At 47.3% G+C, this 27,979-nt stretch overlaps 1 protein-coding gene and 1 long non-coding RNA gene across 2 annotated transcripts in view; one reads left to right on the forward strand and one right to left on the reverse strand.

Annotated features, from left to right (window-relative positions):
• The window catches only part of LOC125756363 (uncharacterized), a 40,532-nt gene extending 22,039 nt beyond the window's left edge, over positions 1-18,493 (reverse strand). The window contains exon 1 of the long non-coding RNA XR_007414442.1: positions 18,246-18,493. This is a non-coding gene — a long non-coding RNA (uncharacterized LOC125756363). The remainder of the gene's footprint in view (positions 1-18,245) is intronic.
• LOC119373277 (DNA-directed RNA polymerase III subunit RPC2) lies at positions 311-27,870 on the forward strand. Its single transcript, XM_037643296.2, has 6 exons — positions 311-877; positions 9,394-10,131; positions 17,592-18,833; positions 21,736-22,080; positions 23,884-24,207; positions 27,646-27,870. Exons 1-6 carry the CDS (start codon positions 377-379, stop codon positions 27,844-27,846), a joined length of 3,351 nt encoding a protein of 1,116 aa, XP_037499224.1. The 5' UTR covers positions 311-376; the 3' UTR covers positions 27,847-27,870.
• Positions 27,871-27,979: the final 109 nt, after the last annotated feature.

The following is a 27,979-nucleotide window of genomic DNA, read 5'->3' on the forward strand; positions in this document are numbered from 1 at the left end:
ACTTGCAGGCGCTGGTTCATGCGTCTCGCACTGCGTGGTCTCGCAGTTCCATTTCACGCGCAAGCGTTGCACGCGCTCCGGTCAAAGCCTGGTTCCATGTATCCCGTGCATCGTCTTCTTTAAGCGCAGCCGAGAAGCAGTGCTTTCTTCGTAAGCTACCCGATAACACGTCTGACGCACCGGCGATATAGAACGTCTCCAGAACGCGACCACCTTCCGTAAGGAGCCTTCGAACACAGAACGCGCCTGTCTGGTGACATATACTAGAATGGCTTGGCTCTTCGGAAGTGGTGGCCAAGACTTGTCGAGCGACCAGCTCACCGACCCCATCAACGCCTTATCCGAGAAGTGGAAGCTTCTGCCTGCTTTCCTCAAGATGAACGGCTTGGTGCGGCACCACATCGACTCCTTCAACCACTTCATCAACGTAGAGCTTAAGAACATAATGCGCGCCAACGATCGCGTCACGAGCGACGCGGACCCGAACTTCTACCTCAAGTACCTGGACATCCGCGTGGGTGAGCCCAACATCGAGGAAGATTTCACGGTAGGACGTCGCACGACGCCGCACGAGTGTCGACTGCGGGACATGACGTACTCTGCGCCGATTGTGGTCGACATCGAGTACACCCGCGGCCAGGAACGCGTCCAGAGATCGGACTTCCCCATCGGCCGCATGCCCATCATGCTGCGAAGCGCCAAGTGCGTGCTGGCGGACAAGACGCACTTCCAGATGTCCCAGCTGAACGAGTGCCCTTACGATCCTGGCGGCTACTTCGTGGTGAACGGCGTCGAGCGCGTCATACTGATGCAGGAGCAGCTCTCCAAGAACCGTATGTTCGTCGAGGAGGACCGCAAGACAGGAGTCATGTGCCAGGTGAGCACGCGCTGTCATGTGGTCGCGCTCACAGCATAGTTGCCGATTTTCAGCTTGACACGTTAGACAGCTTGCACTGTATTGTTTTCCTGCACGCCGGCTAGTTCAGGGGCGTAGTCAGGGTGGAATGCATTACATACGACCAGTGTAGCATGACATGAGGAAATGAATAGACATCCAGTACGAAAGAGAAGAAATGAGGTGGGCTTAAGCGCACGGTCTCTATCCACTTCTTTTCGTCCGTGATTTGCGTTTGTGCTCACTGCGTCGACTATGCAAGAACCCAGCCTTCAAAAAGCGCTTTTTAAGGGGGTCTTCACAAGTCCCCATTGGAAGCTGTGGTTTATCGTTGGATGTTATAAGGTGGCGCGTGGACTGCGGATAATTATTGAAGTCGGCTCATTGTACCTGTTAGAAGGAATTACATAAATGTATGGCAAATGCCAGAACTGATCAAGACTCCTAATTCGGAGCGACGTTAATTAGCGTCCACCCGAGCCCAGAACGTTCTGATGGCTCCGATTTCCTGGTCGAACGTGCTCGTTACTATGTCTCCAAAATGAGAGCTTCGTTCTCTCCAATCGTCTCGGCTGGCGTTCGCGAGCGCAGCGTTGTACGAACAGCCGGAGGCAAGGAAGCGATCTTATGTTGACGTAGTGAGCCCCACTTTTCTATTTTGCAGCGAAGTATATGAATTGCATCTCGGGATTTTAAATAAGTGAGCATTTCTATGCCAACTCACGAGAAAGATGACCGCCCGTCCCTCCCTCCGCCTGTCTGTTACATAAGACGATCGTCGCTATAAATAAACAAAAAACAAAAACAAATCTCGCACGGTCCTTGATGTATTCCAAATAACTTGAAGGCGAAAGCCATCTTTATCTTCTGAGTTGAGGTATTGATCCGCTTCCGGCCCCCCCCCCCCCCCCACCTAACATGGTTTTGCCCTGCCTTCAGGATTGGAGGCACCTCGGCTGGTTTTGCACTGCCTTCAGGATTGAAGGCACCTCGGCTGGTTTTGCACTGCCTCCTTGATCGGCCCACCTTCGACCAAGTAGGGATGTCATGTAATGACGTCACCGTGTGACGTGACAGTGACGTCATGGCGTCACAAATTTTGGCGATCTGTGACGTCATGATGACGTAATCACGTGATAATTTTTTGCATTACTCGTGTGGACGCCGCCTATGGGAGACGCCGACGCGAGACTCCGGTTGATTTTCGCGTTTGATGAGGCACGTAAGGCTTTCACTTTAAGCTTTCACTGCGGTGCTTAAGTTTCAAACCGGGCCCCCACGTTCCGAAGGCGAGTGTCCTAAACATTTGCGCTATGCATCCATGCTTGTTCAACATGACCTACATGACAGCGTTCTGCCAGTGTAGAAAACAAATGTAGGAAATTAACACTCTCTATGAAGGCTTCGTTGGATTTCGTGGAAGTGGGGTAAAAGCTCTCCGCAGTATTGGATTTAAAGCCCACAGGGAGATTCGAAGCCCACTTTACTCATCAGGAAAAGTCGCAATTTATGCAAAATGTTGATGCCAGACACGCTTTTCGGTGGCCGCGGGATGCGCGTGTCATGGGACAGCGGAGACGCTGACGAGCGCTAGCGACAACGCGAAGCAAGCCGTGCGGATGCGTCTGGAAAAACGGCCTTACAGGGACGGCGCTACCTAAAACAAAACGCAATGCTTCACTTACGTGAAGTAGGATACGAGGTTTTTTTCTCTCCTCCGGCAAAAAATACAGGCGGATGCTAAAGACAGTGCAGTGTGGCAGTGCGCCTCACAAAGCCGTGAAATTACGCTATTTACTTATGTACTAATACGAGCACTTGTTGGCACTGGCTAGTGTTAGCGAGTATTACAACGAAGCTGTGTGTGATTCGGATCACAGGGTTCCTTCGTCTCACCCGGGAGAAAATGCCGGCCGATACCGAAGGCAGTATATAGTCTGGCATTGCGTCTCACGAAACAACTGTAGGTACTTGCATACTGTCCGCTTTTGTTAGCCTTCACTACTGTTACGCTGGGGCTGTGTATACGACTCGTATACCAAGACTTATTCGTGTCCGTCGAAAAAAAAAAAAAAAACGTTCAGGAGTGAAGGCATGCAAACCTCATGCGACGAACGCCGCACGCGTTTGCCATTGCAATCACGCATGCAATACAAGCTGCGGTATTTGCTTGAATCGAGAAAACACAAATATTGTGTAGAATGCGCATGATAGTTGAGAAGACCTGTTCGAATAATACGAACCACGGCCGGGCTTGAGGGGCAACGCGCGCGTTGTTTTTTGCGGCCTGCGCTTCGTGGCTAGTTCTCGTCTTTCACCGCCGCTAGTTCGTGGCGCTTTTACACAACCCTCCCGAAAGTTAGTGTATATGGTAACTTTAGGTACCAGAGTTGCGCGTAGATCCGCCTAACAACGACAGCTATGCGTCGAAGCGGCTCTCCGTTTTGCAGGCGACATGCCTATACTCGCGGACAACTTCTCATGGCAATGAAGGGAAAGCTAGGGGGGTGGAGCGTCTGCACATGTACTGCTACGCGAAGTAGTCCGGTTTGGCGCGCGTCTCATAACGCCGTGGAAAGTGATGGCTAGCGTTGCATTTCGACGCAAACGCTGCTTAGCGTCTAAGGTACGGGTAAAAGGCGCGACTTTTTCAAACACGCAAAAACGCAAAGTCACAACGTATAAAGTAAAAGAAATGCAAATATTTCTCTTGTGTGCGCCGCGTTCCGTCTCAAAAGCCTACATGTACAAAATAAAGGAGTATTTTATATATCTCACGCAGAAATTACGGACGCAATTGTAGGACTACATTCATTAGCGGTAGGATACGTGCATTGTGGCTCTGTAGCCTTCGCTTCATTGCCAAGAAAAGTTGTCCGCGACTATAGCGTGTCGGAGAGGGAGGGCTCCGGATGTCTCCGTCGAGCGAAAGTTCCATGAGGGTGAAGGTTGTTGGAGGGGGGCTCCATGGCTCCGGTATTGACTAGGGGTGTGCGAATAGTGAAATTTCATATCGAATCGAATTCGAATCGAATAGTGCCGAATAGTGGCCAAAAATATCGAATATCGAATCTAATATCGAATAGTAAGTATATTTCCACGAAACGCGTACCGTCAGTTGCAGCAAGACGAAGGAAATATCAGGGACGCTGCGGCTTGGTGGCAGCTTTATTACGCGCAGCGTGTCGGAACGAAATGTTTTAAATGCGAAGCATTTCTTAGCGAACCTCTGGCACTTTGAGCGTTTCTATCTACGTATCTATCTATCTATCTATCTATCTATCTATCTATCTATCTATCTATCTATCTATCTATCTATCTATCTATCTATCTATCTAGCCGCCTACGTCTGGGTGCTCTCATGGTCGTCTGCTTAACTTGGTGTAGACCAAAATTTGCATGGGAGGGTAAGAGGATTTGACAAATATGATTGCCGGGTCATGAAATGAATAACGTTAAAATCCTCTCGCGTACGTCGTCCAACCCTTTCCACTAGACACGTGTGGACATACCCGTTGACCACGGGCCACGGTGTACGGGTATGCGCCACATGTAATTGACAGTTTATATCTACCCAGGAACGGCGAGAACAGACATTGGTAACCTAAATGCTAGAGTGTTAAGGAAAACCAACATCGGCAGCGTTGACTCAACGAAGGGAAAGAATGAAAATTAGGATCCCAGCAGGAATCGAACCCAAGCATTTTACGTGGCAATCAGGTATTCTACTACTGAGCCACCCCAGGTCTATAAACTGGTTTGGAAGAACAGCCTACGCAGGCGTAATATCGGTGCAACGTGGTGCTGGCTATCTAATTTTACAAGAAAGCAATAAACACTACATGATACTCCTACGATGTGTACTCCTACGATACAGAAGTCATATCAGATTAACGTCTGTAGTTCCAGTGCTGCCTCCGCTTTTATAGCAGTCTAATAAACAATATGTTTGTATTTCTATTACTCAGCAAGCTATACTGAAGCATTGTTCGACCCCGGAGGAATACATTAACGAAAGTTACATATGATATCCACATCACGTACCGCACCGTAAGGTCCACTTCGTCCACCAGAACGCCGCAGTGTCCTCTTCATTTCTTACGACGCTGGGCGATGGCCTCATGCTGACCGAGGATGATGCCAGATTGATTGACAGCCGCTTTGTAGACTACGCTACGTAGGCCACATACGCCCAGGTAGTCTACGAATACGACAAACACCATCCACTGATGTTGGTCTACGTAGCACTATCCAGGCCTACCAGCCTCGACGGCCTATACCTCACCAACGCGAAGGGTGGCTTCAGGTTCCGACATGTCGCCGGCTCTGTCGACGACAATTTGTCGACACAGTGACCGAGGCATCCACGAATTCCAACAGCTTTACTATACCTCATACTTCACCATAGGCGTGCGCAGGGGGGGGGGGGGGGCAAGGGGGCGAGAAGGGGGGCGCAATGTCAGCCCTATACATTGTAGGGGGGCGAGAAGAGGCGCGCAAAGGCAGCCGCATTCATTGACATAATAGGGAGGGAGGCGCTGCGACGAACCTTCGCCCCCCCCTGAAGGGGAACCCTGCGCACGCTTATGTACTTCACTACACATGGACCCCTCGTCACCACGATCACGACCGGATCCTATAACAAGTCATGACCAGCTGCTGGGGCTCACTGATCACGGTGATGATGCCCTTGTTCAAGAACTCTCAAGAAATTCTTAAGCACATGCGCACGGGTTCGTGAAACGTTCGTGCGTTCTCGGGACACGTAGAAGCACTACATAACAGCTTACCGCTTCTGGTGTTGGTAATACCCACGTTGCCATGGGCAGCGTTCATCATCATCATCATCATCATCAGTCTGTCTACGCCCACTGCAGGGCAAAGGCCTCTCTCATGTTCCGCCAATCAACCCGGTCCTGTGCTTTCTGCCTCCCACATGAATACACCAATTCGCAGCGTTACCCAACTGTAAACAACTGGTTATATAACACATATGCGGCTCTTCAACATATATATATGTGTGCGTATAAAATTTATACATATCTTTAGCGTCATTTTGTAACGTGTCGCTAAGTAAAAAAACTTACGCCACAGTCACCTACCCGCCGCATGTTTCGCATAATATCGACTTCCACGGTACGTGGGATCTGCCGAATTTTTAGGGGCGAAGCTCCTTAAGGCGGCACCCGTTCGTCCCTCGTAGTCGTAGTCGTAGTAGTCGTAGTGCGTAACCAGTCTTACGCTTTGACCTCCAAGGTGGTGCCGGTGGGAGATTTTTCCTGTGCGTTGTTGAACAATAAAAAATTCGCAGCGTGCGCGTTAACTAAAAGCCGAATTCTTCTGTCTCTCATTCCCCATTAGCAGGCATTGGCATGTTCCAGTAGGAAACGTTAGTAGAAGTAGAAGTGTAAGTGTTAGCTAAAAGCCGACTTCTTCTGTCTCTCATTCCCATTAGCAGCCACTGTTTACCTCCAAGGTAGTGCCTGGTGAGATTTCTCCTGTGCGTGATTAAACAATAAAAATTTTGTTCAAAACGCCGTTGATTGATGAAATAAACCAACGAAAGACACCAGATGTTTTGTAAAAGCAAAACGAAAGAACGCCAGATGTTTCTAAAGCAAAACGAAAAGACGCCAGCTGCTTAACGAAAGACGCCAGATGTTTTCTAAAGCAATGGTTTTCTAAACAATGAAAACTCACAGCGTACATGTAAAATTAAAGTGAGCTGCCAGTCGTCATAACTCATCGAACCTTTAGTATAAACGCGCCCGATCTCACGTCGGTGATGATGTACTGGGCAGAATTCACGGAAGATTCACGGTTTACCGATGAACCTCCGCAGCTTCGCCCACTCACCATCGTTCACTCCGTAAATATGCTGTGGTTTTTTTCGTTTCGGTTTTAGTTTCGTTCCACCGCATAAAGTTCCGTTCCGTTTCTTTTCCGAAACGAAAAAAAAGTGTTCCGTAACGGTTCGTAACGTTTTTTTTATGCAAAAATTTGAAGTTAAGTTAATAAAAAACATTGGATTTGTGATATAGTTGCTTGCCCTCCTCTTAATAAAGAAAGTGGGACAGGGGTAAAACACGCCCTTTCCACGTTCTTCAGAGGAGTGGAAGAAACTGCGCCACGAATTCCTACCAGCTCACAAGCCAGACCTATATATCCTTCAAAGTCATAGTATTTATTTTCTCAAGACTCAATTACGACTTTTTTTTACCGGGCATATTGCTTTGTGTGAAGGGAGTGAGCACGATCTCAAAAGCAGCACGTCATTGAGTGCACTCTCTGTGCGAGACCGGTGATCTGATAAAAAAATTCGCCAGGCCTGCGCGGAACACGCAGCACAGTTACAGCGTGAGCTGGAACAGCGGCCTTTCTAAAGTCCGTTCTATACTCTCTTGGGGAAACCAATACAAGTACACATGCAAGGTACCCACTATGCCATAAATCATAATTTTTCTGTAGTAGCGAAGCACCCACTATACTATTTTCCTCATTCTTCGGAGAATCGTGGCACTTGCTACACATCTGTGACGCATTATGTGCACTTTGTGCTGTGGCTGATGACGATGAAGAATTATGGCTGATTCCTTTGTAACGGGTTCAAAGCATTTAACAACAGACTCCTTCAGCAATTCGCATTGTGTGAAGCTAGGTTGCTACTTTACTCTTCTGCCACGCTATATAACGTATGTTAACACGATTCCTTGTCCGACGTCACGCCTGTATTTAGTATATTTACGGAGAAGTTACAAGCACCAGCATGACGACACAAGCGCTCTGTGTGTCGTCTTCTTGTTCCCGTCTTTGTGCGCTAAACGGTTTCATAAAACCAGCATGACACAGTGGTGGAATAGTCGACTGGCACGCAGAGGGCGCGGGTTAAAATCCCATCCGATGCTAGAAATTTGTTTCTCATTTTTTTCTTATTTCACGCGATAGCGCTTACGGACACCGGCGGTGGCGGACAACTATGGCGCAAAAATCGGCTGCAGTGATCTCATAACAGCTTTCGCTGAAACAAACTTAGGTGCCGACCATGCCTTCTCCACGCTGGCCTGCGTGACAGGCGCGCAAAAGTCCACTTGCGTTAATATAAACATATCTGGTTGCCACTGTTTTCGTTTTTCGCACAATTTCAACATATATTTGCTTTGGAATTCCTTCCTGAGGTAAGCGCTAATACTGTACTCTGAGATGTACATAATTGCTCACGTTGTATGACCTCAGTTCTTCCGGATTGCCAAGTTTTCCCGTGAACCGAAAAACGACTTAAAAAATTTCGGTTTCACTCCGGAACAAAATAATAGATAAAGATTCGGTTACGTTTTCGTTCCGGTCAAAAATATCGTTTTTTTTTCGTTTTTCGTTTTCGTTCCGTTCCGACACCCTGATTACGCGCTTGTTCGGAAGAGTATTTTCCTTCTGCTTTTATGGGAGCGCAGGCAGGTTGATAGAAAAGCCTTCACTCCAGTTAGCAGGGGCACTTCTAACCTCCTAACGGCTAAAAGAAGGGGGTACGGTAGCCAGTTTTTTTTTTTTTATATGGTCGCGGAATACGGCTTCATGCGGTCGCAATTGTGCTTAATCTCCATGGCTACTGGGGGCCCAAAAATTTTCGGGCGCCAGCTCACAGCAGCGTTTTAACTACGCGCCGGAACGATGGGAGTTTTTGAACGAGTGGTGCGGTGCGCCAGTGACGACTGCACAGCGTGAACAAATTTTCATATGTGAATCCAATCACCGAGGGTTTTGCGGGCCAGAAGTCGGGATGTTTTACGGCGCCTACGGCATACGCGACCTAACTAAGCAAGAAAAGTCCGTCCCTTCGTTTCAGAGGCCAAGTTCTGAAGAGCTTGACAGTTCTCTCATGTATTTTTAACGTGTGGAAATTACATAATCGCCTTTAAAATTAACATGCGCTCGCTTTTGTACCAGGTTATTGGTGAGAATTTTAACGAAAGGCCGACTGTACCGATGTTAGTGTTAGTTTTAGCCACCAAACCCTAGCCAAGTTGCACCATTGGCCTTTGCCGCATTTTAGATATTCGTCCTGTCGAATTATTCGAAGCTTCGAATACTAGGTATTCGAAAATCGAATCGAATTATTCGGTTAGGTATTATTCGATTCGAATTCGAAACTCGAATATTCGCACACCCCTAGTATTGACTGCGTACTTTAACCGGCGGTGTGTGGTCGCGCGCGCCTTATATTAAGGGATCATAAGAAGGCTCACACATTTTTGCGTGCTGCGCTGTCAATGCGCAGTTTGCTTGAAGCAGTAAACTGACTGTACGAACGTTGCTTCACTCGCTGCAGCGGCCGCGTTTGCTTGCGCCAGCATTTTGTTGATTCACGCCAGGTCAGATGCCAAAGGAGTGATTGCTGGCCTTCATATAACATTCCAATTTGTTGTCATCGCATTCATTGCTTTGTCCTTTCTAGTCAGGTGGAGCATAGGTGTCGGAGTTCATAATTGTGATTATTGTTCCAGGTCACCAGTTCCACGCACGAGCGTAAAAGCCGCACCGTCATTGGTGCCAAACAAGGCCGCTACGTCCTCAAGCACAACTGCTTCACGGAGGACATTCCGGTGGCCATCATATTCAAGGCCATGGGCCTGGTGTGCGACCAGAGCATCGTGCAGATGATTGGCACCTCCGAAGACGTCCAGGCAGCGATAGCTTTATCACTAGAGGAGAGTCATCGTGTCAAAGTGTTCACGCAGACACAAGCCCTGCAGTACCTTGGCAACAGGCTCAAGCACCGGCGCATGCAGTTTGCGGGAGAAGGGGAAGCAGGTGGCGGTGGCAGTCAGCGCAAGTCCAGCGTCGACGAAGCTAGAGATATTCTCGCCAACACTGTGCTGGCTCACGTTCCGGTGGAAGACTTCAACTTCCGCATCAAGTGCTTCTACCTCGCCATCATGGTGCGGAGGGTGATTGACGCCCAGTCCAACAGGGAGTTGATCGACGACCGCGACTATTACGGCAACAAGAGGCTCGAGCTTGCCGGCTCCTTGTTGGCGCTTCTTTTTGAAGACCTGTTCAAGCGTTTCAATGGGGAGCTCAAACTGGTTGCAGAGAAATGCATCCCGAAGGTTCGGGCAACGCAATTCGACGTGGTCAAGTACATCCGGCAGAACTTGATTACCCAGGGACTGTCCATGGCTATTGCGACGGGAAACTGGACTGTCAAGCGATTCAAGATGGAGCGCATTGGAGTCACACAGGTGTGTTTTTCTTATCCCTATGAACATGATGGCGATAGAGCCGCCACGGTCGTACAATGGTTACGGGGCTCGGCTGCAGACCCGAAGGTCGCGGTTTCGAACGCGGCCACGACAGTCTCATTTCGGCGAAGGCAATAAGCTATAGGCCCGTGTACTTAGATTTAGGTGCACGTTGAAGAACCCCAGGTGGACGAAACTCCCGGGCCCTCCACAAAGGCATGCCTCGTAATAATATTGTGGCCTTTGGAAGTAAAACCACAAATATAGCGGCCGCCGCGAGGCCTCCCGGAGTCCTTTGATTCACGTCCAGGTACGATTGCATCTCTGGCGTGAAAAATGTCGCCGAGGTTTCCAGTGTACGGGATGGAACCATCACACCTTTCCACAGATCTCGAATCACCTCGCGCCTATAGTGAACCCGGAGTGCTCTGTATTCCATTATTGCCGTATTCATTTGTGTAGTGGCTGTTTTCTGCGCGTCCGCACATCTATTCTTCTTGTTTGCGCATACTCTTAAATACCCGTGATCTGCTACCTTAGGCATTTCCTGACCGTGTACTGGTACTGCCTGTTCCTTTCTGCACTGAAATACCATCTGTCCGTATTTGGTCACACTGAATTTATACCCTAGAGCTTCACCTTCGTGCTGGCAAATATTAGCCAGATGCTGCAGGCTGCACTGGCTGTCAGCGAAAAAAGCAATCAATGGAGCTCTAGCTCTGTCATGCCGCCTGACGTTGCGTGACAGATTCAAAGCAATGTTATACAATTCTAGCACTCACTCCATCCTCGCCACGTAACAAATCAGGAATAAGAGCGACGACAACGTACAGGGGGGCTGGAAACAAACGCGAACAGCGCGGCGCGCTGTTTTAATCACGCTCTGGCTTTGGTGGCTATAAAAAATATGCTAGAATGGTTCTTGATTGTGTCGTGGATGACTGCAGTGGCTTTTTATTACCATACAGGCTACAACTGCTTGAAATGCGAAGCAGCAGAGAATGTAGATGCCGCGCTGTTGGCGTTTCTTTCCATCCCCACTGTACATTCCTGCCTAAGGGCCTTGTCTACGTCAATTTCATAGCCTATTGTTCCTTCCTACTTCGTACAAACTACTTACTCAATACGTCGTCAACAAAGCTGTATGCAGCCATCATTTATGCCAGATTTAATATATGCCATAAAGTGTCCTAACTAACGTTGTTATGAGCACGAGTAATGTCCGAAAAGGCAATGTATAAAGGTATTTTTTTTCCTAAATACTGCTGTACACTGCGTAGCAACAAGAAAGTTCTATAAACGCCGTGTAGTGCCGTTAGTCCTACTTTGTCGCCAGCTGTCGGGCATTCGCCTCTCCTGTAAGGTATTTTACAGCGAAAGCTGTTATGAGATCATTTCACCGGCCGTTTTTGGCGCCGTAGTTGTCCGCCGCCGCCGCCGCCGCCGGTGTCCGTAACCAGTATCACTCGAAATAAGAAAAAAAAAACTAATAAGAAAAAAATTCCAGGATGGAACTAGGTTCGAACCTGCGCCCTCTGCGTGGGAGCCCAGTATTCAACCTCTGAGCCATGCCGGTGCTTGAAACTGCTTTGCAAAAAGGTCCTATACAGGCTTCATGTCGGGAAGGAACCACATTAGCATATGCAATATAGCGTGGTAGGAGAGTAAAATAAGCACCAAGCGTCGCACAACGCGAATTCTGTAACCAGGCGTCACACAATGCGAATTGCGCAACGAGTAGGTTGTTGAATGCTTCCAACCCATTACAAAGGACTCTGCCATAATTCTTCATCGTCATCAGACACAGCATCAACAAAGTGCACATAATGCCTTACATGCGTATAGCAGGTACCAACGCTCTCCGTAGTATGACAAAAAATGGCACAGTGCCTGCTACCCTACTTCTCAAAAATTACAATGATTTATAGCGTAGTGGGTTCCTCGAAAGTGCACTTGTATTTGTTGCCAAGGAAGCCCATAAGCGCATGATCCACTTCCTCGGGGTCTCAGTAAAATTACACTGATTTATAGCGTAGTGGGTTTCTCGCAAGTGCACTTGTATTGGTTGCCAAGGAAGCCCATAAGCGCATGATCCATTTCCTCGGGGTCTCAGTAAAGTTCGTCGCCCCCCCCCCCCGTCTTTCTCCCACGTCAACATATGTTATACAGCATGACGGGAGAGGGAAATAGCGACTTGGCGTCACCCAATGCAAATTACATAACTGGTGAGCCGTTTAAAGATTCCAACCCATTACAAAGGGCTGAGCCATAATTCTTCATCGTCATCAGTCGTCGCGTCAACAAAGTGCACATAATGCCTTACAGACGTGTAGCTGGTGCCTCGCTTCTCCGCAGAATGAAGAATAATGGCTTAGTAGGTGCTTCCCAACTTCACAAAAATTGTGATTTATGGCGTAGTGGGTACCTTTCTATAGTCGGTGACAAGCTAAGAATAAAAAGTAAACTGTACCGCTCTCCATTTGTATTATGCGCGTCCAACTAGGGCCGCTCTTTACCATGACGTAACGGTTAAGACGAACCAATGAAAAATGCATCATGGCGCCGTTCGCGACGAGAGGCGAGGTTGCGAGGTACCGCTACACCAAGACCGAGATCTATCAATTCGAATTTCCTGCGGTGTTTGTTTCTTCCAGAAGAAGCTATTTCCTACTGTTAACTGCACGTAGCCAGCATCATCGCCGGTCGTCATCCGATGCAGTTGAAGCTTGTGAGTGTGCCGCGTTTGAAGTGCACCGAAGCGGCAGCAGCTCGGAGTGTTTTACAACGCTTTGGTGCGTTCCGTCGTTTCGGCAGCGTCAAGTTGCAACACGGCGTGTGTTCCCTCCATCGCTCGGATACATAAAGAATATCGCCTGAGGGTCACTACATCGGCGATTGTCGTCGCGTTCATTCGTGTGCAGTGAGGTGAAAGTAAGTCGGAATATGCGCGTCTGTGTACGATTTAGCGCCCGCAAAAGTCATGGCATTAGCGTTGCTACATGTGCGCATGTGTGTGTGTCACTTGGAGCTCGCAACGTGGGAATCTTGGTGATCTATTGTGATATACGCCGTGCTGTTCGCCTATATAAGTGACGTTTGTGCGGACAAAGCGTGATAGAAAGAAAGCGACCAACACACCCCGTTAGCGCAACACAGTGCGAAAGTAAACAAACCAGGTGTGGAGAATATGCAGTGGTGTGTGCATATAAGAAGATAATTGTGGTCATTTGGTGCGTGTGTGATTATGCGACGTGTGCGTATTGGCGCACTTGCGTCGTCTTAACGGAATTCAGTTCCACCAGCCCAGAATGATGTGCTAGCTTGAAGTGCCCGTCGCGTAAGTATCGCGCTCGATGCACGAACGCCTTGCAATGAGAAACGCCGTGCGAGGCAATCGTCTGCAAACCGCGAAATAATGCACTCGCTGTGACACGTCGATTGCATGGATTGTGATCGTGACTGAAGTGACGCTGCTAAAATTATTGAGTGAAAAAAAAAATAAAAAGTTTTTGTTTTTAATGGCGTTGCATCATACTTCACGATATCATATTTGAAATTCTTGTTCTTGTCTAACTTGCGTTTTTTAGCATTCGTGTGTATTGCGTGCATGTATTACGCAGTGATAATTTGTTTATATTAAACTCGTGAAGCTTATAGTGCATAGACCCTTTTTTAAGCGCTTATCCCTTCTTGTGAAGCCTCACCCCCTCACTGTGCTTCACGAACAAATGAGGAGGGGGGATCCGGAGAGGTGGGGCTTGACAATGTACGAAAGGAATGTACTTACTGATTGTGTCCACCGAGATTATCTATATAGACATCTTTATGTTAATCTCGTAAATGTTGCCTTGATAAAGATCGGTCTCCGATCGAAACGTTGACAAATAACTGTCTTTTGAGAAGCGTGTATCTTTTTCCTGTTAGTCTTATGGCAACCGATGACAGCCTCTTCACAATCTACGTAAATATATATATACCTTCGCACAGACACACACATATATAGAAGGTAGGGGCCCCTCTTCTTGCATAATTGGGTTCCCCTGCTGTAATGCCCACTGGGGCGACACAGGCATATATTAAATAAATAAATAATTAATTAATTAAAAACTTGAACGTACAAGGGCTTAAGGGGTAATGGCAGTGCCAGTGCAAGTTGTCGAAGCGAGAAACAATCCCACGTAAAGCTTTTAGTCAACGCCAATTTAGCCGCGTACATCTCCTTAGCGTGAACGTAACGGCAGCAAATACAATGGCCCCCACAGTTAAACGCCATGTGTACTACGCGCTTTTATTTCGTTGAAACAAGACGTCAAATGAAGCCTTGCATTTTCCTTAAACACGCTGAGAAGCACGGCGACTAGAGACGCGAATGCGGCATTTATGGCAACACAAGAGTCGAAATTCAGAAAGGCAATCTCAGACCATTTCGCCATACTTCGCTCTGAGTCACAGTTGCCATAGTTACAGCAGACAGTGATGAAAACTGGCCGCGAGAGTTTCGCGAAAAAATTACAAACGACCTTATTAAATGTGATTAATGTGCCTGTTTTGTTCTGTGAAAACGTAAAATAACGATTCCTTTTTTTATGTTTTATGTTAAATCTAGTTTTCTTTGTTTTAATACCATAATAGATACTGGTCAGAAACATCACCTTTGAGATGTACATCACATCTTCGTGTGGACTCCGAGATGAACGCGGCGAGGGGTGCGATTTAAACAACACATATATTGTTATACTGACGCTGAACTCCGTGCCTTCACAATTTATTTTATCTAGATTTGCTTTCTTTATTTCAATATTAGTGCAGTATCGCAAAATAAGGTTTATATGCGTGAAAATTATTGCCATTGTTTAGGAGCTACTTCGTTTGTAGCGCGGAGGCATGCAAAATATGAGCAATGCGGACTCGTGGGCGGAGCTTATATTTATTCTTAGGCTGTCACCGACTATAGTGTACTTGTATTGTAGCCCCAAGAGAGCTTAACGGACTCTAGAAACGCCGCTCTTCCAGCTTTCGCTGTGACTGTGCTGCGGTTCCAGCGCAGGCCTGGCGTTTTTTTCCTATTGCTTTCAATAGTCCTTACTGTTCCGGCCTAGTCCATTCATGAACCTGACCGAAACACCATGTGATCCCACGGCTCTAAGCTTCGGAATTTTTTCCTCCGCGTTATTCTATTTGATATTCTCAAGAACAAGCCCTCGTTTCGTTGGGTTTTTTTTTCATACTGTTACTCTTCGAGGAAATCACCTTTTTATTCTTCTTCGGAAGTTCGAAGGTTGCTTATGGGTTGAAAATCATCGCCCAGTGTGCTTCTGATATGCTCGCTTCTGTATCCACAATAAGTTACTTTACCGTGGCAGAGTTCCCTCCTAATGAATTTATGTGGAAGAATCGAAAGCTGGGCCAGTCGGTGAAAGTTGTTGAAAATATTTGGAGAAAGAGTAAACAGCTAAAAAAAACCGACTCGGACACAAGAAGTAGAAGGAACACACCACAGCGCTGAACTCGGTTTCTTCGAAACACATCTTACAAATACACACTAGAACCCTTACACCCATGTGACCAGATAAAGCAAAACACGTCAGCGTCCATCTTGATTAAAAAAATACAGAAGCGCGTGTACACCCGTAGAAGGAAATATGTCATTGTTTCCTCTCTTAGCTTGCACGATAGCGAGTCTGCATTGTTAGAAAGCACGCTGTATTAACACTTCCTTCATCGCATGTACACGTGGCTTTCCTGTAATTTTTTGAGATCACGATGAACGGTGTTGTCTTTTTCATTTTCTGGTCACATGGGTGTGAGGGTGGTAGTATTTATCTGCAAATGTACTTCGAATAGAGCTTCAGTTGCGAGCGCAGCGCTGTGGTGCATTCCTTCTAGTTCTTGTGTTCGTGTAGGCTTTTTGTCCTTTTTTTTGAAGTATGTTCAGCAATTTACGTGGTTCCAAAACGCTATAAGTGCGGTCTCCTCCTTCTAGCGAGTTTTTGACACCCCACAATCACTTTTAAATTTAATATTTGTTTTCAGCGAAATAGGAACCGCTGATTATTTTCTCTAGATAGATTTGTCATTTTATGCTCAGTTGTGCTATACGCATTTCCCCTTTTCTGTGAACTTGATCCTCGGGCCACTACTCTTTTTTGCTTGCATATACTTTGGTGAAGCTTTGCATCGTTTCTCAAACGCATCTCGAAATTCTTTGTTCTACTTTGATTTCTTATTTTTTTTTTCTTTCGAGCTTATATTTCGCTTGTCTCTCCATATTTCTGTCGTCATTACATGAAACGCTCACTGTACTACTGGGCCTTGCTGCGTATTTTTCTTGCCCCTTTCTCGACTTTCGTGCCTAGATTTGGCTTTAAGTTTCATCTGCCCAACTTTGATTCTGTGCAATTTTCGAGTTGTATATCTCATTTCAAAGTTTTGCGTTGATGGCTGTTTCCCAAGCAGCTACTCTCTTCCTCCTCAATTCTCATTTGTCTAGGCCTGTCGTAAATTATTCCTGCCACGAGGGAACAGTGAATGGCCGTTTGCTTGCGTCCGACTTTCAAAGTGATTTGTCCATCACGTTTACGCCCCGTGTTGACTATGTCAAGGCTATGTTGTACGGGGAAGCCTACCATTATCTTCCTGTAGATCTGTATATTGGTCCAGGATATGTACTTGGGCATTCATATGCTCTGACAGGATGATTTCGGTACTATTAGCATATTATGTGATATACGGGCTTATGCATTCAATTATATCCATATTAGCAGAGTGTGACGTTGGGCGAGTTGGTGCATAGCTTAATAAAATATTAGTGGCGCAACTGAGACAAGCAAGAAAACAAGAGAAGACAGGATACTGGCGCCCAATACGGTCTTCTCTTGTCTTGCTTGTCTCCACAAATATTTTAATAAGCTATATCCATATTCCTTCCTATTTCACTGCACTGTTACCCAGTGCGCGTACAATCTAGTGCCTCGGACATGCAACAGAGCTACCGGCCAGTGACCGTCAAGATGCGATTGCTCGCTTTGGTGCGATCCGATTTCATCAGTATAGCTTACAGCGGTATAACGTGGTGTGCTAATCTGCAAACACCTGCATAGAAAATGCATCACTCACCCCTTTGCCCACATAACTTTCACTTGATTGCCCCCGTCTATGCAGGAAGAAATTTCTTCGTATTTAAGTCATGAACAGAATTAATTTGTTGCATCAAGCCTAGATATAGGTTATGGTGTTCAATACATATGTCGAGATTTCCGCTTTAATAAAGGTTGTTCAATCGAGGAATGACTCTTAGATGAATGCATTATAGCATAACCAATTTGACACTGATTGGGTCACCCAGGACAGGCATTGCAGCGTTCGTACGTATAGCCACAGTGAAGACAAGTTGTCCAATAATAGCCTGATTGTCCCGTGAATCAAGTGTCGCTAGCATTAAAGCACGTATTTTTACCCAGGTGCTCACACGACTCTCCTACATCTCGGCCCTTGGTATGATGACGAGGGTCAACAGCCAGTTCGAGAAAACTCGAAAGGTGTCCGGTCCCCGTTCACTTCAGCCATCCCAGTTTGGCATGCTCTGCCCCAGTGACACACCCGAAGGCGAGGCCTGTGGTCTCGTCAAGAACCTCGCTCTCATGACCCACATCACCACCGACGTAGACGAGGCGTTCATAGTGCGGCTACTCCGGAACCTCGGCGTTGAAGACCTGCGACTCCTCAACGGCGAAGAGCTCTCCGATTCGTCGGTTTACCTAGTCTTCCTCAACGGCAACATACAGGGCGTCACCCAAGACCCCGCACGCCTACTGAAGACGCTTCGCCTCCTTCGTCGGTCGGGCCACCTGTCGGAGTTTGTGTCCGTGCACACTAGCCACTTGCAGCGCTGCGTGTACATCTCGGCCGACGGCGGTCGCATGTGCCGACCGTACATCATCGTCGAGAAGGGGCGCCCCAAGCTAACCAACGCACACATCGAAGACCTCACCAGGGGGTTCCTGTTCTTCAACGACCTTATTCACAGAGGCATCGTCGAGTTCCTCGATGTGAACGAGGAAAACGACAGCTACATTGCACTCCGTGAGCAGGACATTACGTTGCAGACTACGCACCTCGAGATCGAAGCCTTCAGTCTGCTTGGAGTCTGCGCAGGCATCATCCCGTATCCACACCACAACCAGTCGCCGAGAAATACGTACCAGTGCGCCATGGGCAAGCAGGCAATGGGTACCATCGGCCTCAACCAGCGGAACAGGTTTGATTCTGTCATGTACCTCCTGGTCTACCCGCATCGGCCAATGGTCAAGACCAAGACCATAGAGCTCATCAACTTCGAAGAGCTGCCTGCCGGCCAGAACGCGACTGTCGCTGTAATGAGCTACAGCGGTTACGATATCGAGGATGCCATCGTAATGAACCGGTCGTCTATTGATCGCGGCTTCGGTCGGTGCCAGGTGTACAGGACGCAGAAGTGCGTCATCAAGAAGTACACAAATCAGACGAGCGACAAAATAATGGGACCGCTCGTAGACAGCTTCAACATGATGCCGGTGTGGAAGCACCAGGTCCTTGACGATGACGGCATAGCGCGCCCGGGTTCGAGAGTCGAGAATCGGCAGGTGCTCATTAACAAGTGGGTTCCCGCTGCTAGCGCCACTGCACCCGAAACTGCACCTCCAGCACAAGCGGAGCACAAAGAGGTTTGTGATTTCTTTGTTCTCTTGAATTTTTCTACATAGTCGAGTGTTTTGCAATGAAGTGTTTGAGTTTGTTTCATTAATACACTGAGGTTACTAGAACACAAAAAGGAGGCATTGTATGGTTGAGAATTCTACATGCTCAGCCATACAACAGAAGATGCAGAACGAGCAAACGAAAAACGGGCAAACAAAGTAACGGAAGTACTGAAGAAGAGAACCGCAGATAACGCAACATAACAGCAAAGAAAAATGATAGCGTCGCTTTCCTTGGCGCTCATATACCGAACGGTTCGATGATTAAAAAAAGGGGGGGAGGGGGAGAGGTTTGGTGATATACTTTAAGAGCGTAGTAGTTCTATTGTCGTATTCTGCATCACGAATACACACTGCCACACTGCATAAGATACGAGTATAAACACCGTACGTTAAGTGCGTAAGAGCAATAACCAGCACTCCTCGCCTTCTTAAAATGCTTTTGCCCACTGACATCAGTTCCGCATGGAAACGGAGACCTCTCGAGCCTGATGAAGGGCGTGCTAGCAGCGTCACTGCCTCCTCTCGATTTTTCTTCTTTTGTGTCTTATCTCCGTGCGCTACTTTGCACGTTAGGATGACCCGTCTCAGCACGCCCAAGTCGCAACTTTACTGTCTGCTCTAGTATTCCGAAAGGGAGGTCCATAGCTCCACCATCGATTCATTTTTTATACCACCTCGAATAAGGTTGCAATGAAATGTGGAACGCCAGTGCTATTTCCTCTCCCAGAATCGTGGCCATTATTGTTAGTGTACTCATGCACTCAAGCCAGAACGAGCAGTCGGCTCAGTTCGTTGTTTTTACGATTAGCGTCGGGTAAAATGCAGCGCTGTCATGCGAGACATGCTATATTGGACCAACAAAGCGGTATCTTGTTGACAGCTCGCGAGAGCATCGTGTGGCTTCGGAAATCCAAGTAGCGTGCGGGTATTTCGCGTGCCATTTGCTCAGCTGCCTCTGCACTCCGCCATTTGGTGGTACACGCGTGCTTTGTAAGGGAAAATATAAGGTTACCGGAGAGGCTATGACCATAAGCAATAATATAGGCGTGTTCGTCAGCGTTTCTTTTGTAGCTCAATCACAGAAAGAGCTTGAGTGCCTGAATGCTAACCTAGCACACATGAGAGTGGTGATACGTTGGTGTCATGTGCGCTTACACCCTCACTTTTCTGTGCGCGCGTGATCTGCGGAATAAACCGAGTTGATTTCCAGCGCTTGTCCAGTCTTGACTGATTTCTCTGTGCAACTGTGCTTGAAAGCTTCGCTAGAAGTATAAACCTGTGCTCCAGCAGGCGGCTAGCCTGCCCCTACCGCTCTGACCACTCCACGCAGTTAGAGCGAGAAGTAGAGAGCTTAGGCCATGGTCGCGCAGTGCCTGAATCGTATCGACGGGATGCCTTAGGGATGCCTGCGTGCATACGCTCCTTACCGAATTGCTTCGGAAAGAATTTGAACCGGGAAAATATGCGGACCGCCTCGAACCGTGGCTAACGCGTGTGGTGGTATAAATATACACCACTGCAGTAGAGTGGAAAATTGGGCCAGTTGGTTGTTATCCAAAGTAATAGCAGTGCCGCAAGACTTTGAGAGAAAGCAGAGAAGTTCATAGAACATTACATCCATGCGTAGGCAAGTCAACAGATACCTTCTTCCAACAAATATTTCGACATGGTACGTCCATACGATGTCGAAATAAGCAGCACCAGGTGAAAATTTTGAAATTAGATTACTCTACAGGAAATATACAATCGCAGCCAAAATATCCACGAATAAATGTTTTTCCGACGCGTGGTGTCGCCTGTGAACTGCATATTATTCGCTGAGGTAGACCCGAAGCAAGGGATGTACGAAATAACTCGCATACTGTTCGAGGTTTTGTGTGATTCACGTGCGCGAAAGTTGCTGGTAGAGTAAGAGAAAGACACCCGTAAGCTTGGAACAAAAAAAGTGGCATGGCATGAATGTGTAGTGATGCGTTACAATAAAGGCTGAACCAGCTAATGAAACAAGTGTCGCATAATGTCGAATTCAATTGAGTACATGTGAACATAAAGCGCAGACGACGATGTACTGCGATTTACAAGACGCACACGGAGTCGTGATGTCGAGCGTATGTCGATCAGGTGTCGCCATCGTCCCAAGACGTCTCGAAACGCAGTAAATTTAGAAACTCTAATCGGATCTTTACCAAGCATCAAACCGTGTGCGTACGCTTATAATACGTGAAAACGCTTGATTTATATCGCCATTATTGTTACCTTTATGTACAAACGATTTAAATGTTTTGTAAAAAATTGCGATAAGGATTAAAGCTTATCAATAACAACCTTGTGATTGGAGCTTTTTCAGCCCAGCTTTTCCTCTAAAGTCCGCGCTAACTCTGTCTTTACATAATTTGAATGCGAAATCTGGCGAGGCGGCGTCGTATTTAAGCATAGCGTGTCTAAAAATGTGAACTATAACGACGTCTATACTATTTCGACGTCTATACGAGGTTCAGGTAACTCGGCACCGTCACACTACCTCATCGCTTGATCACGTGCTTCATTTGGGCAAAGTAAAATTTTTGGGTGTGGATCGCCGAGATTTTTCCGGGTGGCCCGAGCTAATTTTGGCAATTTTGGAAGTTGGTCAAGCCGGGTTTGTTCGCGCGCCAACTCAATTTTTGAATTCGGCAAAGTCAGTTTTTTCGGTGTAGGCCAGGTCGGTTCCAATAGACATTGAGACTTGACATCATCACTATAGGTCGCGTGAGATTCGGCACCATGCGATGTTAACGCCGGTCTTGGATATTTCTTTTCATGTGTCATATATTGCTTCCGCAGGAAAAATTGACGGATAATGTTGTGGCGTTTTGCGTGAACACAGATACCCATGGTGTACCAAGGCCTGGAGCCCGTATATGTGGAGAAGGTGCTCATCACATCCAATGCGGAGGAGTCGTTCCTGATGAAGCTGCTTCTGCGGCAGACGCGTTGCCCTGAGATCGGCGACAAGTTCAGCAGCCGACATGGCCAGAAGGGCGTGGTCGGCCTCATTGCACAGCAGGAGGACTTGCCTTTTAATGACCAAGGCATCTGTCCCGACCTGATCATGAACCCGCACGGATTCCCCTCCCGCATGACGGTCGGCAAGCTCATCGAATTGCTGGCGGGCAAGGCGGGTGTCCTCCATGGGAAGTTCCACTACGGCACAGCCTTTGGCGGATCTAAGGTTGGCACTAGTTTGATTTTTCTTCTCGTTGCGTTTGACAAGCTTTAGGCGCTGCTGACATTAACGCACTGCACGCAAACTTCATTACAATGAAATCACATTGCCTAAGGAACAGCCTGCATCATACCTGACATTCATTGTCAGTTTACACAATGATATCCACAAAAAAGTAACCGCTATCGTCTTTACATGGCAGAAAATGTATGCGGAATGCTATAGGTGAGACAGACATCCATGGTTATTCTGCAGATTGCGACGACCCGTTGACATCTAGTCGTGCCATTGTACGCTAGTAATCCCGGGAACTTAAATATTTGTGTAGCCATATTGCACTCTGTGAAGGTGGATAACCGGCGAAGCTGCTTATCACACGGCACAGAGGTGACACAGAGTTGCGAACTTAAGCCGATCAGAAACCCCGTAACTAAGTCTCGTGTCTGTCCAGAAAGACGGTTTTCAATTTATGGTATGCTCCGTTAAAACATTCCATTTGAGCGGCGTGCACCTATTTGCCGAGACATGCGCCGTCTTGCCTGGCTTTCCGCATGAGCCTCGCGTTTCGTGCACGTTTTCAATAAGTCATATGAGTAGCGCGCGTTCTTTTGCCGCATATTCCGTTTTGTAACATGCTTCGTCTTGTCTGGCTTGCCGCATGAGCTTGGAGTCGTGTGTAGTGCGGTTTGCCCAATTTGTGTGGCGCATACGTTGAGCCGCCCGCGTGATGCCTTCATTTTAACGCGACAGCGTTAAATAGCTAATTTCGCGGAAATTGCGGTGTCGCTGTCCGCGTTGGCGTCGTTGGTCGTGAGCAACAAATCGACGTTGTTCGTGAGCAAGCTTTTGAGAGAGATGCCAATAACTAAACCGATAAAAATGTTCGGTCTAGGCGAAAATCGAACCCAGGTCTTCTGCATGGCAAGCAGGAGTTGTACCACTGAGCTACGCCAGTGCTGGAAACTGCTTCCTAAAAAAAAAAAAAACGCTGTAAGAATGCAACGTAGCTGGACGAGTCTCCTTAACGCATGTAATATTGCGTGGCAGGATTGTAGAACCACACCAGGCGTCGAAACACGTTGATTCGGCAACGAGGGGGTGGTTACAAGCTGCCCACCCGTTACAAAATGTGCAGCTGCGAAGGCGCGCGTGGAACATCACGTACACGTTGTTGGTACTTAGCCAATTTGCAAAGGAAAGAATTATGGCGTAGTGGGCATTCCGCAAGTCTAAATCCAGTAGGCATTCTAGGATAGTTTGAAACGGCCAGTGTTACGCGCACAAACGTTCCTTTCTTTGCGGTACGGTTTGGTGTCTACTTTTTTGGTTTTTGGCTACTTTTGGTGTTTACATTTCGCATTGTTCCTTCTTAATAATTGTACGGTTTGCGCCTTCCTTCTTTTCATGTTTGTTTTGTTTTATACTTATTAGTGTTTTTTTTTTTTGCTCATTATGTATTATTGACATTTTCTAACGTTTGCACGCGTTTCGCATTGCTTAAATGCATTTCTTTGTACATTCGCCCCCTGCTTGGGCCCCTTTTTGGGCCTGCAGTATTCTGTAAATAAATAAAATAAATAAAAGGCGACGCCCACGGGGCCCGATCACGCTAGTGAATTTTACACTTGAAGGCGAAGCTCAAGCGTCCTCCAAATTTTTTGGTGGACCATAGGAGAGTAGTGGCGTTTGCCTAATTTCTGTGGCACATACCTGTGCTAGGGGTTTGGTTCGAGGTGATAACGGGATAATTTGTGAACGAGACCACCGGAAGAGGTACGCAATAAGCGCATATCAATATTGTACACGCAGGTGCAAGACGTCGGTGAGGAGCTGATCCAACGTGGGTTCAACTACTTGGGCAAGGACTGCCTGACCTCTGGCATCACGGGGGAGCCTCTGTCGGCGTATATTTACATGGGCCCCATCTACTACCAGAAGCTGAAGCACATGGTCATGGACAAGGTGCACGCCCGAGCACGAGGTCCTCGGGCCGTGCTCACTCGGCAGCCCACCGAAGGTCGGTCACGCGACGGAGGACTGCGGCTGGGCGAGATGGAGCGCGACTGCCTCATCGGACACGGTGCCAGCATGCTGCTCCTAGAGCGCCTCATGCTGTCCAGCGATGCCTGCGAGGTAGGCAATAGTGACCGCGTCGTTTCCTGCCCTCATTGACCTCAAAATGTAGCTTCGAATTGACCTTTGAATGTGGCTTTGAATTTGCCGAGCCTCGGGTATGCACAGATTTGTTGAGGTTTAGGCGTGAATAATTATTATTGGTTGTCCTACTTAATTGCCGCCTGTTTCGAAGCTGTGACGTGCTAGATTTTGGGACCACAGCTTAAGCGCCGAAAGCTTTCTTTGCCTTTTACACAGTGATACCATTCTTCGATCAGAATTTTACTCCTCTGCTTCCTCAGGGCTGCTTATTTCTGCTAGGTCTGTACAGAGGTGACAACCCACACAGAGGACGTAATTGCAGAGCTAAAGTAATCTGTGGAGCGTGTTAAAAATGTACTGGATGGTTCGAACGTGGTTTACATGCGAAATATTTGGTCACAGGAATCATAATTTAAGAAATTGCTTGGAGTCGTAAAATTATTTAAATGAAGAGAGCCTTAAGATGACACATCTAAAATACAGCATTAAAGCCGGTTTTGGGAACTTAATATTCTTAGTACTGTTATAGACGTAATCGTTTCTGTACCCCTTTCACCTCCTTACATACCTAGTAATAAGAATTTCGTTTAGTTGCACCATATTTCTATACTGGAACACTTTAAGGTTCCTCAGATATAACAAAGCGATTTCCTGGAAAAACAAAAACAGTAAGCAATCATGCCATTACGTGAACACGTGGAGCGATGACGTTGATTGATATCTTACTGTACAGAGACAGTATAAAGGCGAAGAGGCTCTTTACTGTGCCATGTTATGTCAAACGCCATTCCGCTCTGTGTCTTGGACCTGTAAGTTGTGTCCTCATCAGTGTGGCGCTGTTATCAATGTCTCATCATCACCGGGACATGACCTTTGCCATTGTTTAGAAGTCGAGCTAAACTATTACAAATAGCTTTAGGCACACCGAATTAGCACACTTCAAGTGCCTTAACTCTCCTATAACGAAGATAAACGCACTTTTGTGACCCTCTTTTGGTATATTTAGATTTGTCATTCTCAGTGACGGAAACAAGCGTACGTCAGCTAGCTGAATTGAAAGGTGCATACATAATACGCAGAAATTTTACACTAAGGATGGCATTATGATTACAAGATAAAGTGTTAAGGTGCTGCAGTTCGTTTACCATCATTCCCAGTCTCGGCTATGATATATACGCTGTCAAGCTTGTTTTGAGAGTACGGTGAATGGTTTGTCAAGGAGGTTGCATATTAACAACTACGACATCCTCACTGAAGATTGTGGGCATCACAATAACTCCCCTCGCCACCGACTTTCACACGGGGCAGCAACCCAAGGTCAGATAATAATTTCCGGGGTTTTACGTGCCAAGACAACGACGTGGTTATGAGGCACGCCGTTGTGTTGGACTCGGGATTAATTTTGACCGCCTCGAGTTCTTTTACCGTGCGCCTAAATCTCGGCACACTTGTGTTCTTTTGTGTTTCACCCGCATCAAAATGTGGCCACTGTGGCAGAGAATTGAACCTGCGCCCTGGAGCTTAGCAGCGTGACACTACGTGCTTAGCTACCATGGCGGGTCCAAGGTCACACGGTGCACTGCGCATATTCCAGGATGTGTGGAGAATACTTGATAAGAAGGTACAGCGGGAGGCGAGGTAGGAGTTGACCGTGGACTGTCCTGGAAGGTGCGCGCGAGCGCGTGGCAGGTACTCTGAGGCTGACAGTGAGAGTGGGTGGAGAGTGCCATTTTTTCTAAGCTGCCCTAACTTGTTGAGCGCCCCTTTTGGTGAAGTCGACCGAAGATCCCCGCAACTGGCGCGAAACATGGGACGCCAATGAGGGGTATAGGACTTGCTGCGTCCCGTCCGTAGTCAAATCAGGGCAGGCGGAGGCCTTAATGAGCAACGAACAGCAATTTATTTATGAGTAGGACTCCCACGATAAAAGTCAGTGCAACGGCCCAGGAACGAGAGGCAGAGCAGCGGAGTCCACGAGCCGGGATAGCAGGGATCGGCCAGTGCGAGTGGCAGCGTCCAGCCTTTGGGGTAGCCAAGGAACCAGAGTCCTGGACATTGCACAGGCTGCCCTCTTTGCAGGGCACAAGTGGGCCACGCACACCGCCGCTGCACAGTACGCGGCGATATCTTCAGATTGTCGGTGCAAGTGACCCATAATAATAATTTATTAAGATGATTCGCGCTAGTAATCGCTTATACGCTTTATACACCGAAATAAAAATGAAGGCTTTGATACCACTGTTATTTCTGAAAATGGAAATCGCGCTCTTCTGGTGATGGATAATTCGGAGGTGGAAACGCATAACCACTGAGCTATTTAATGTTCGCTACGCTTTGTTGCAGGCCTTAATTGCCACGTGCTCAATGCAAACTTGCAGACCAACCACAAATGCGCACGAATTTTAGAGGCTACAGCAGCGAAAACTCATGCTGCATAACTGGGGCAATATTCAGCAGTGTTGTTTTCTTGTATTAGATATGTCCCCCTGCGAGAGAATACACTTTACAATGCATAAAAGTACGTAAATGGCCCACTTGTGCCAAGTTGTTTGATACACAAAGTCGGAAGGGATCACTTGTGTTCGCTGAGCGGTTGGAGAACTTGGCTTATCAATGCTTCATATTTCAGTTAAAAGTGCTCCCGCTGTCATTACGGACGTTTCATCGATGTCATTGTCATCCTTGTCATTTTTCGGTGCACTTGGATTCCGGTAAATTTGCAGCATGTGGAAGGAAGAAGCATCTATGTTGAGTAAAAGTAACCGCAGACTGATAGACATTCTTGAGAAAGAGGGCCTCTTCTGGATATTATGAAGCTGTATGAATGTAGAAAATTGTACAATTTAGCGGCTCTTTTTTCAGTAAAAACAAGCTAAAGATGCAGAAATATAGGGCTTGTTCGGAGCATTCTATTTCTACAGCAAGAATGCACATCTGGCTCCAACATTGCATGGAATGCCACTGCTTCAGTTTTTCGGAGTCTAATTCATTATATTTGTTTAGCACCTACACAGAGATTCGCTTTCCTTAAAGCTGAGCAGAGAGCTCTTAGAATGCCACTATGTTCGCAACGAAATGTTATTCGTGTTGTTCTCGCAGAGTTCCAGCAATATGAACTGAAATTCTCGCAGCGCAGCACGCACTCAAAGCGTAACAGAAGCTACAGTGTTTACTGTGAGCCAGTTACCGTTGCGTCTGGTTAACCCTAGAAAAACTCGGGCCGCAACAGAGAATGAAACATTCACGCATGCAGCAGAGAGACTGGAAGTGGGTCTTCGTCTCAAGGGATGCATGAACGACTGCCCAAACCGAGATGCTTTAGCTCCACTTCGGGCACTCGCCGCACTGCACATATCCATTTTCGCTGACGTCGAAGGCCAAGCTATTTCGTTCAGTTCCCCTCATCTCTTGCAGGTGGACGTCTGTCAAAAGTGCGGCCTCCTGGGCTATTCCAACTGGTGCCACTACTGCCGCTCGTCGAGTACCATCTCCACTTTGCGGGTTCCGTACGCGTGCAAGCTGCTCTTCCAGGAGTTGTTGTCGATGAACATATTTCCGCGGCTTGAGCTAAAAAGCCGCTGCAGTAGCCGCAGCTTTGCTTCGACTAAGCATTGAGAGTGAGTGACCGTGCGTCCAGGTTGGAAACTCTAGATGTAGGGAGTTCACAAATAAACAATATCTTAACACCCCCCCCCCCTACTTGCACTCTTCTATAGATTTTTTCAGATACTGCAGCTAAGTGCGGAAA

Source organism: Rhipicephalus sanguineus, chromosome 11, assembly GCF_013339695.2.
Source record: "Rhipicephalus sanguineus isolate Rsan-2018 chromosome 11, BIME_Rsan_1.4, whole genome shotgun sequence".
NCBI classification, from domain to species: domain Eukaryota; kingdom Metazoa; phylum Arthropoda; class Arachnida; order Ixodida; family Ixodidae; genus Rhipicephalus; species Rhipicephalus sanguineus.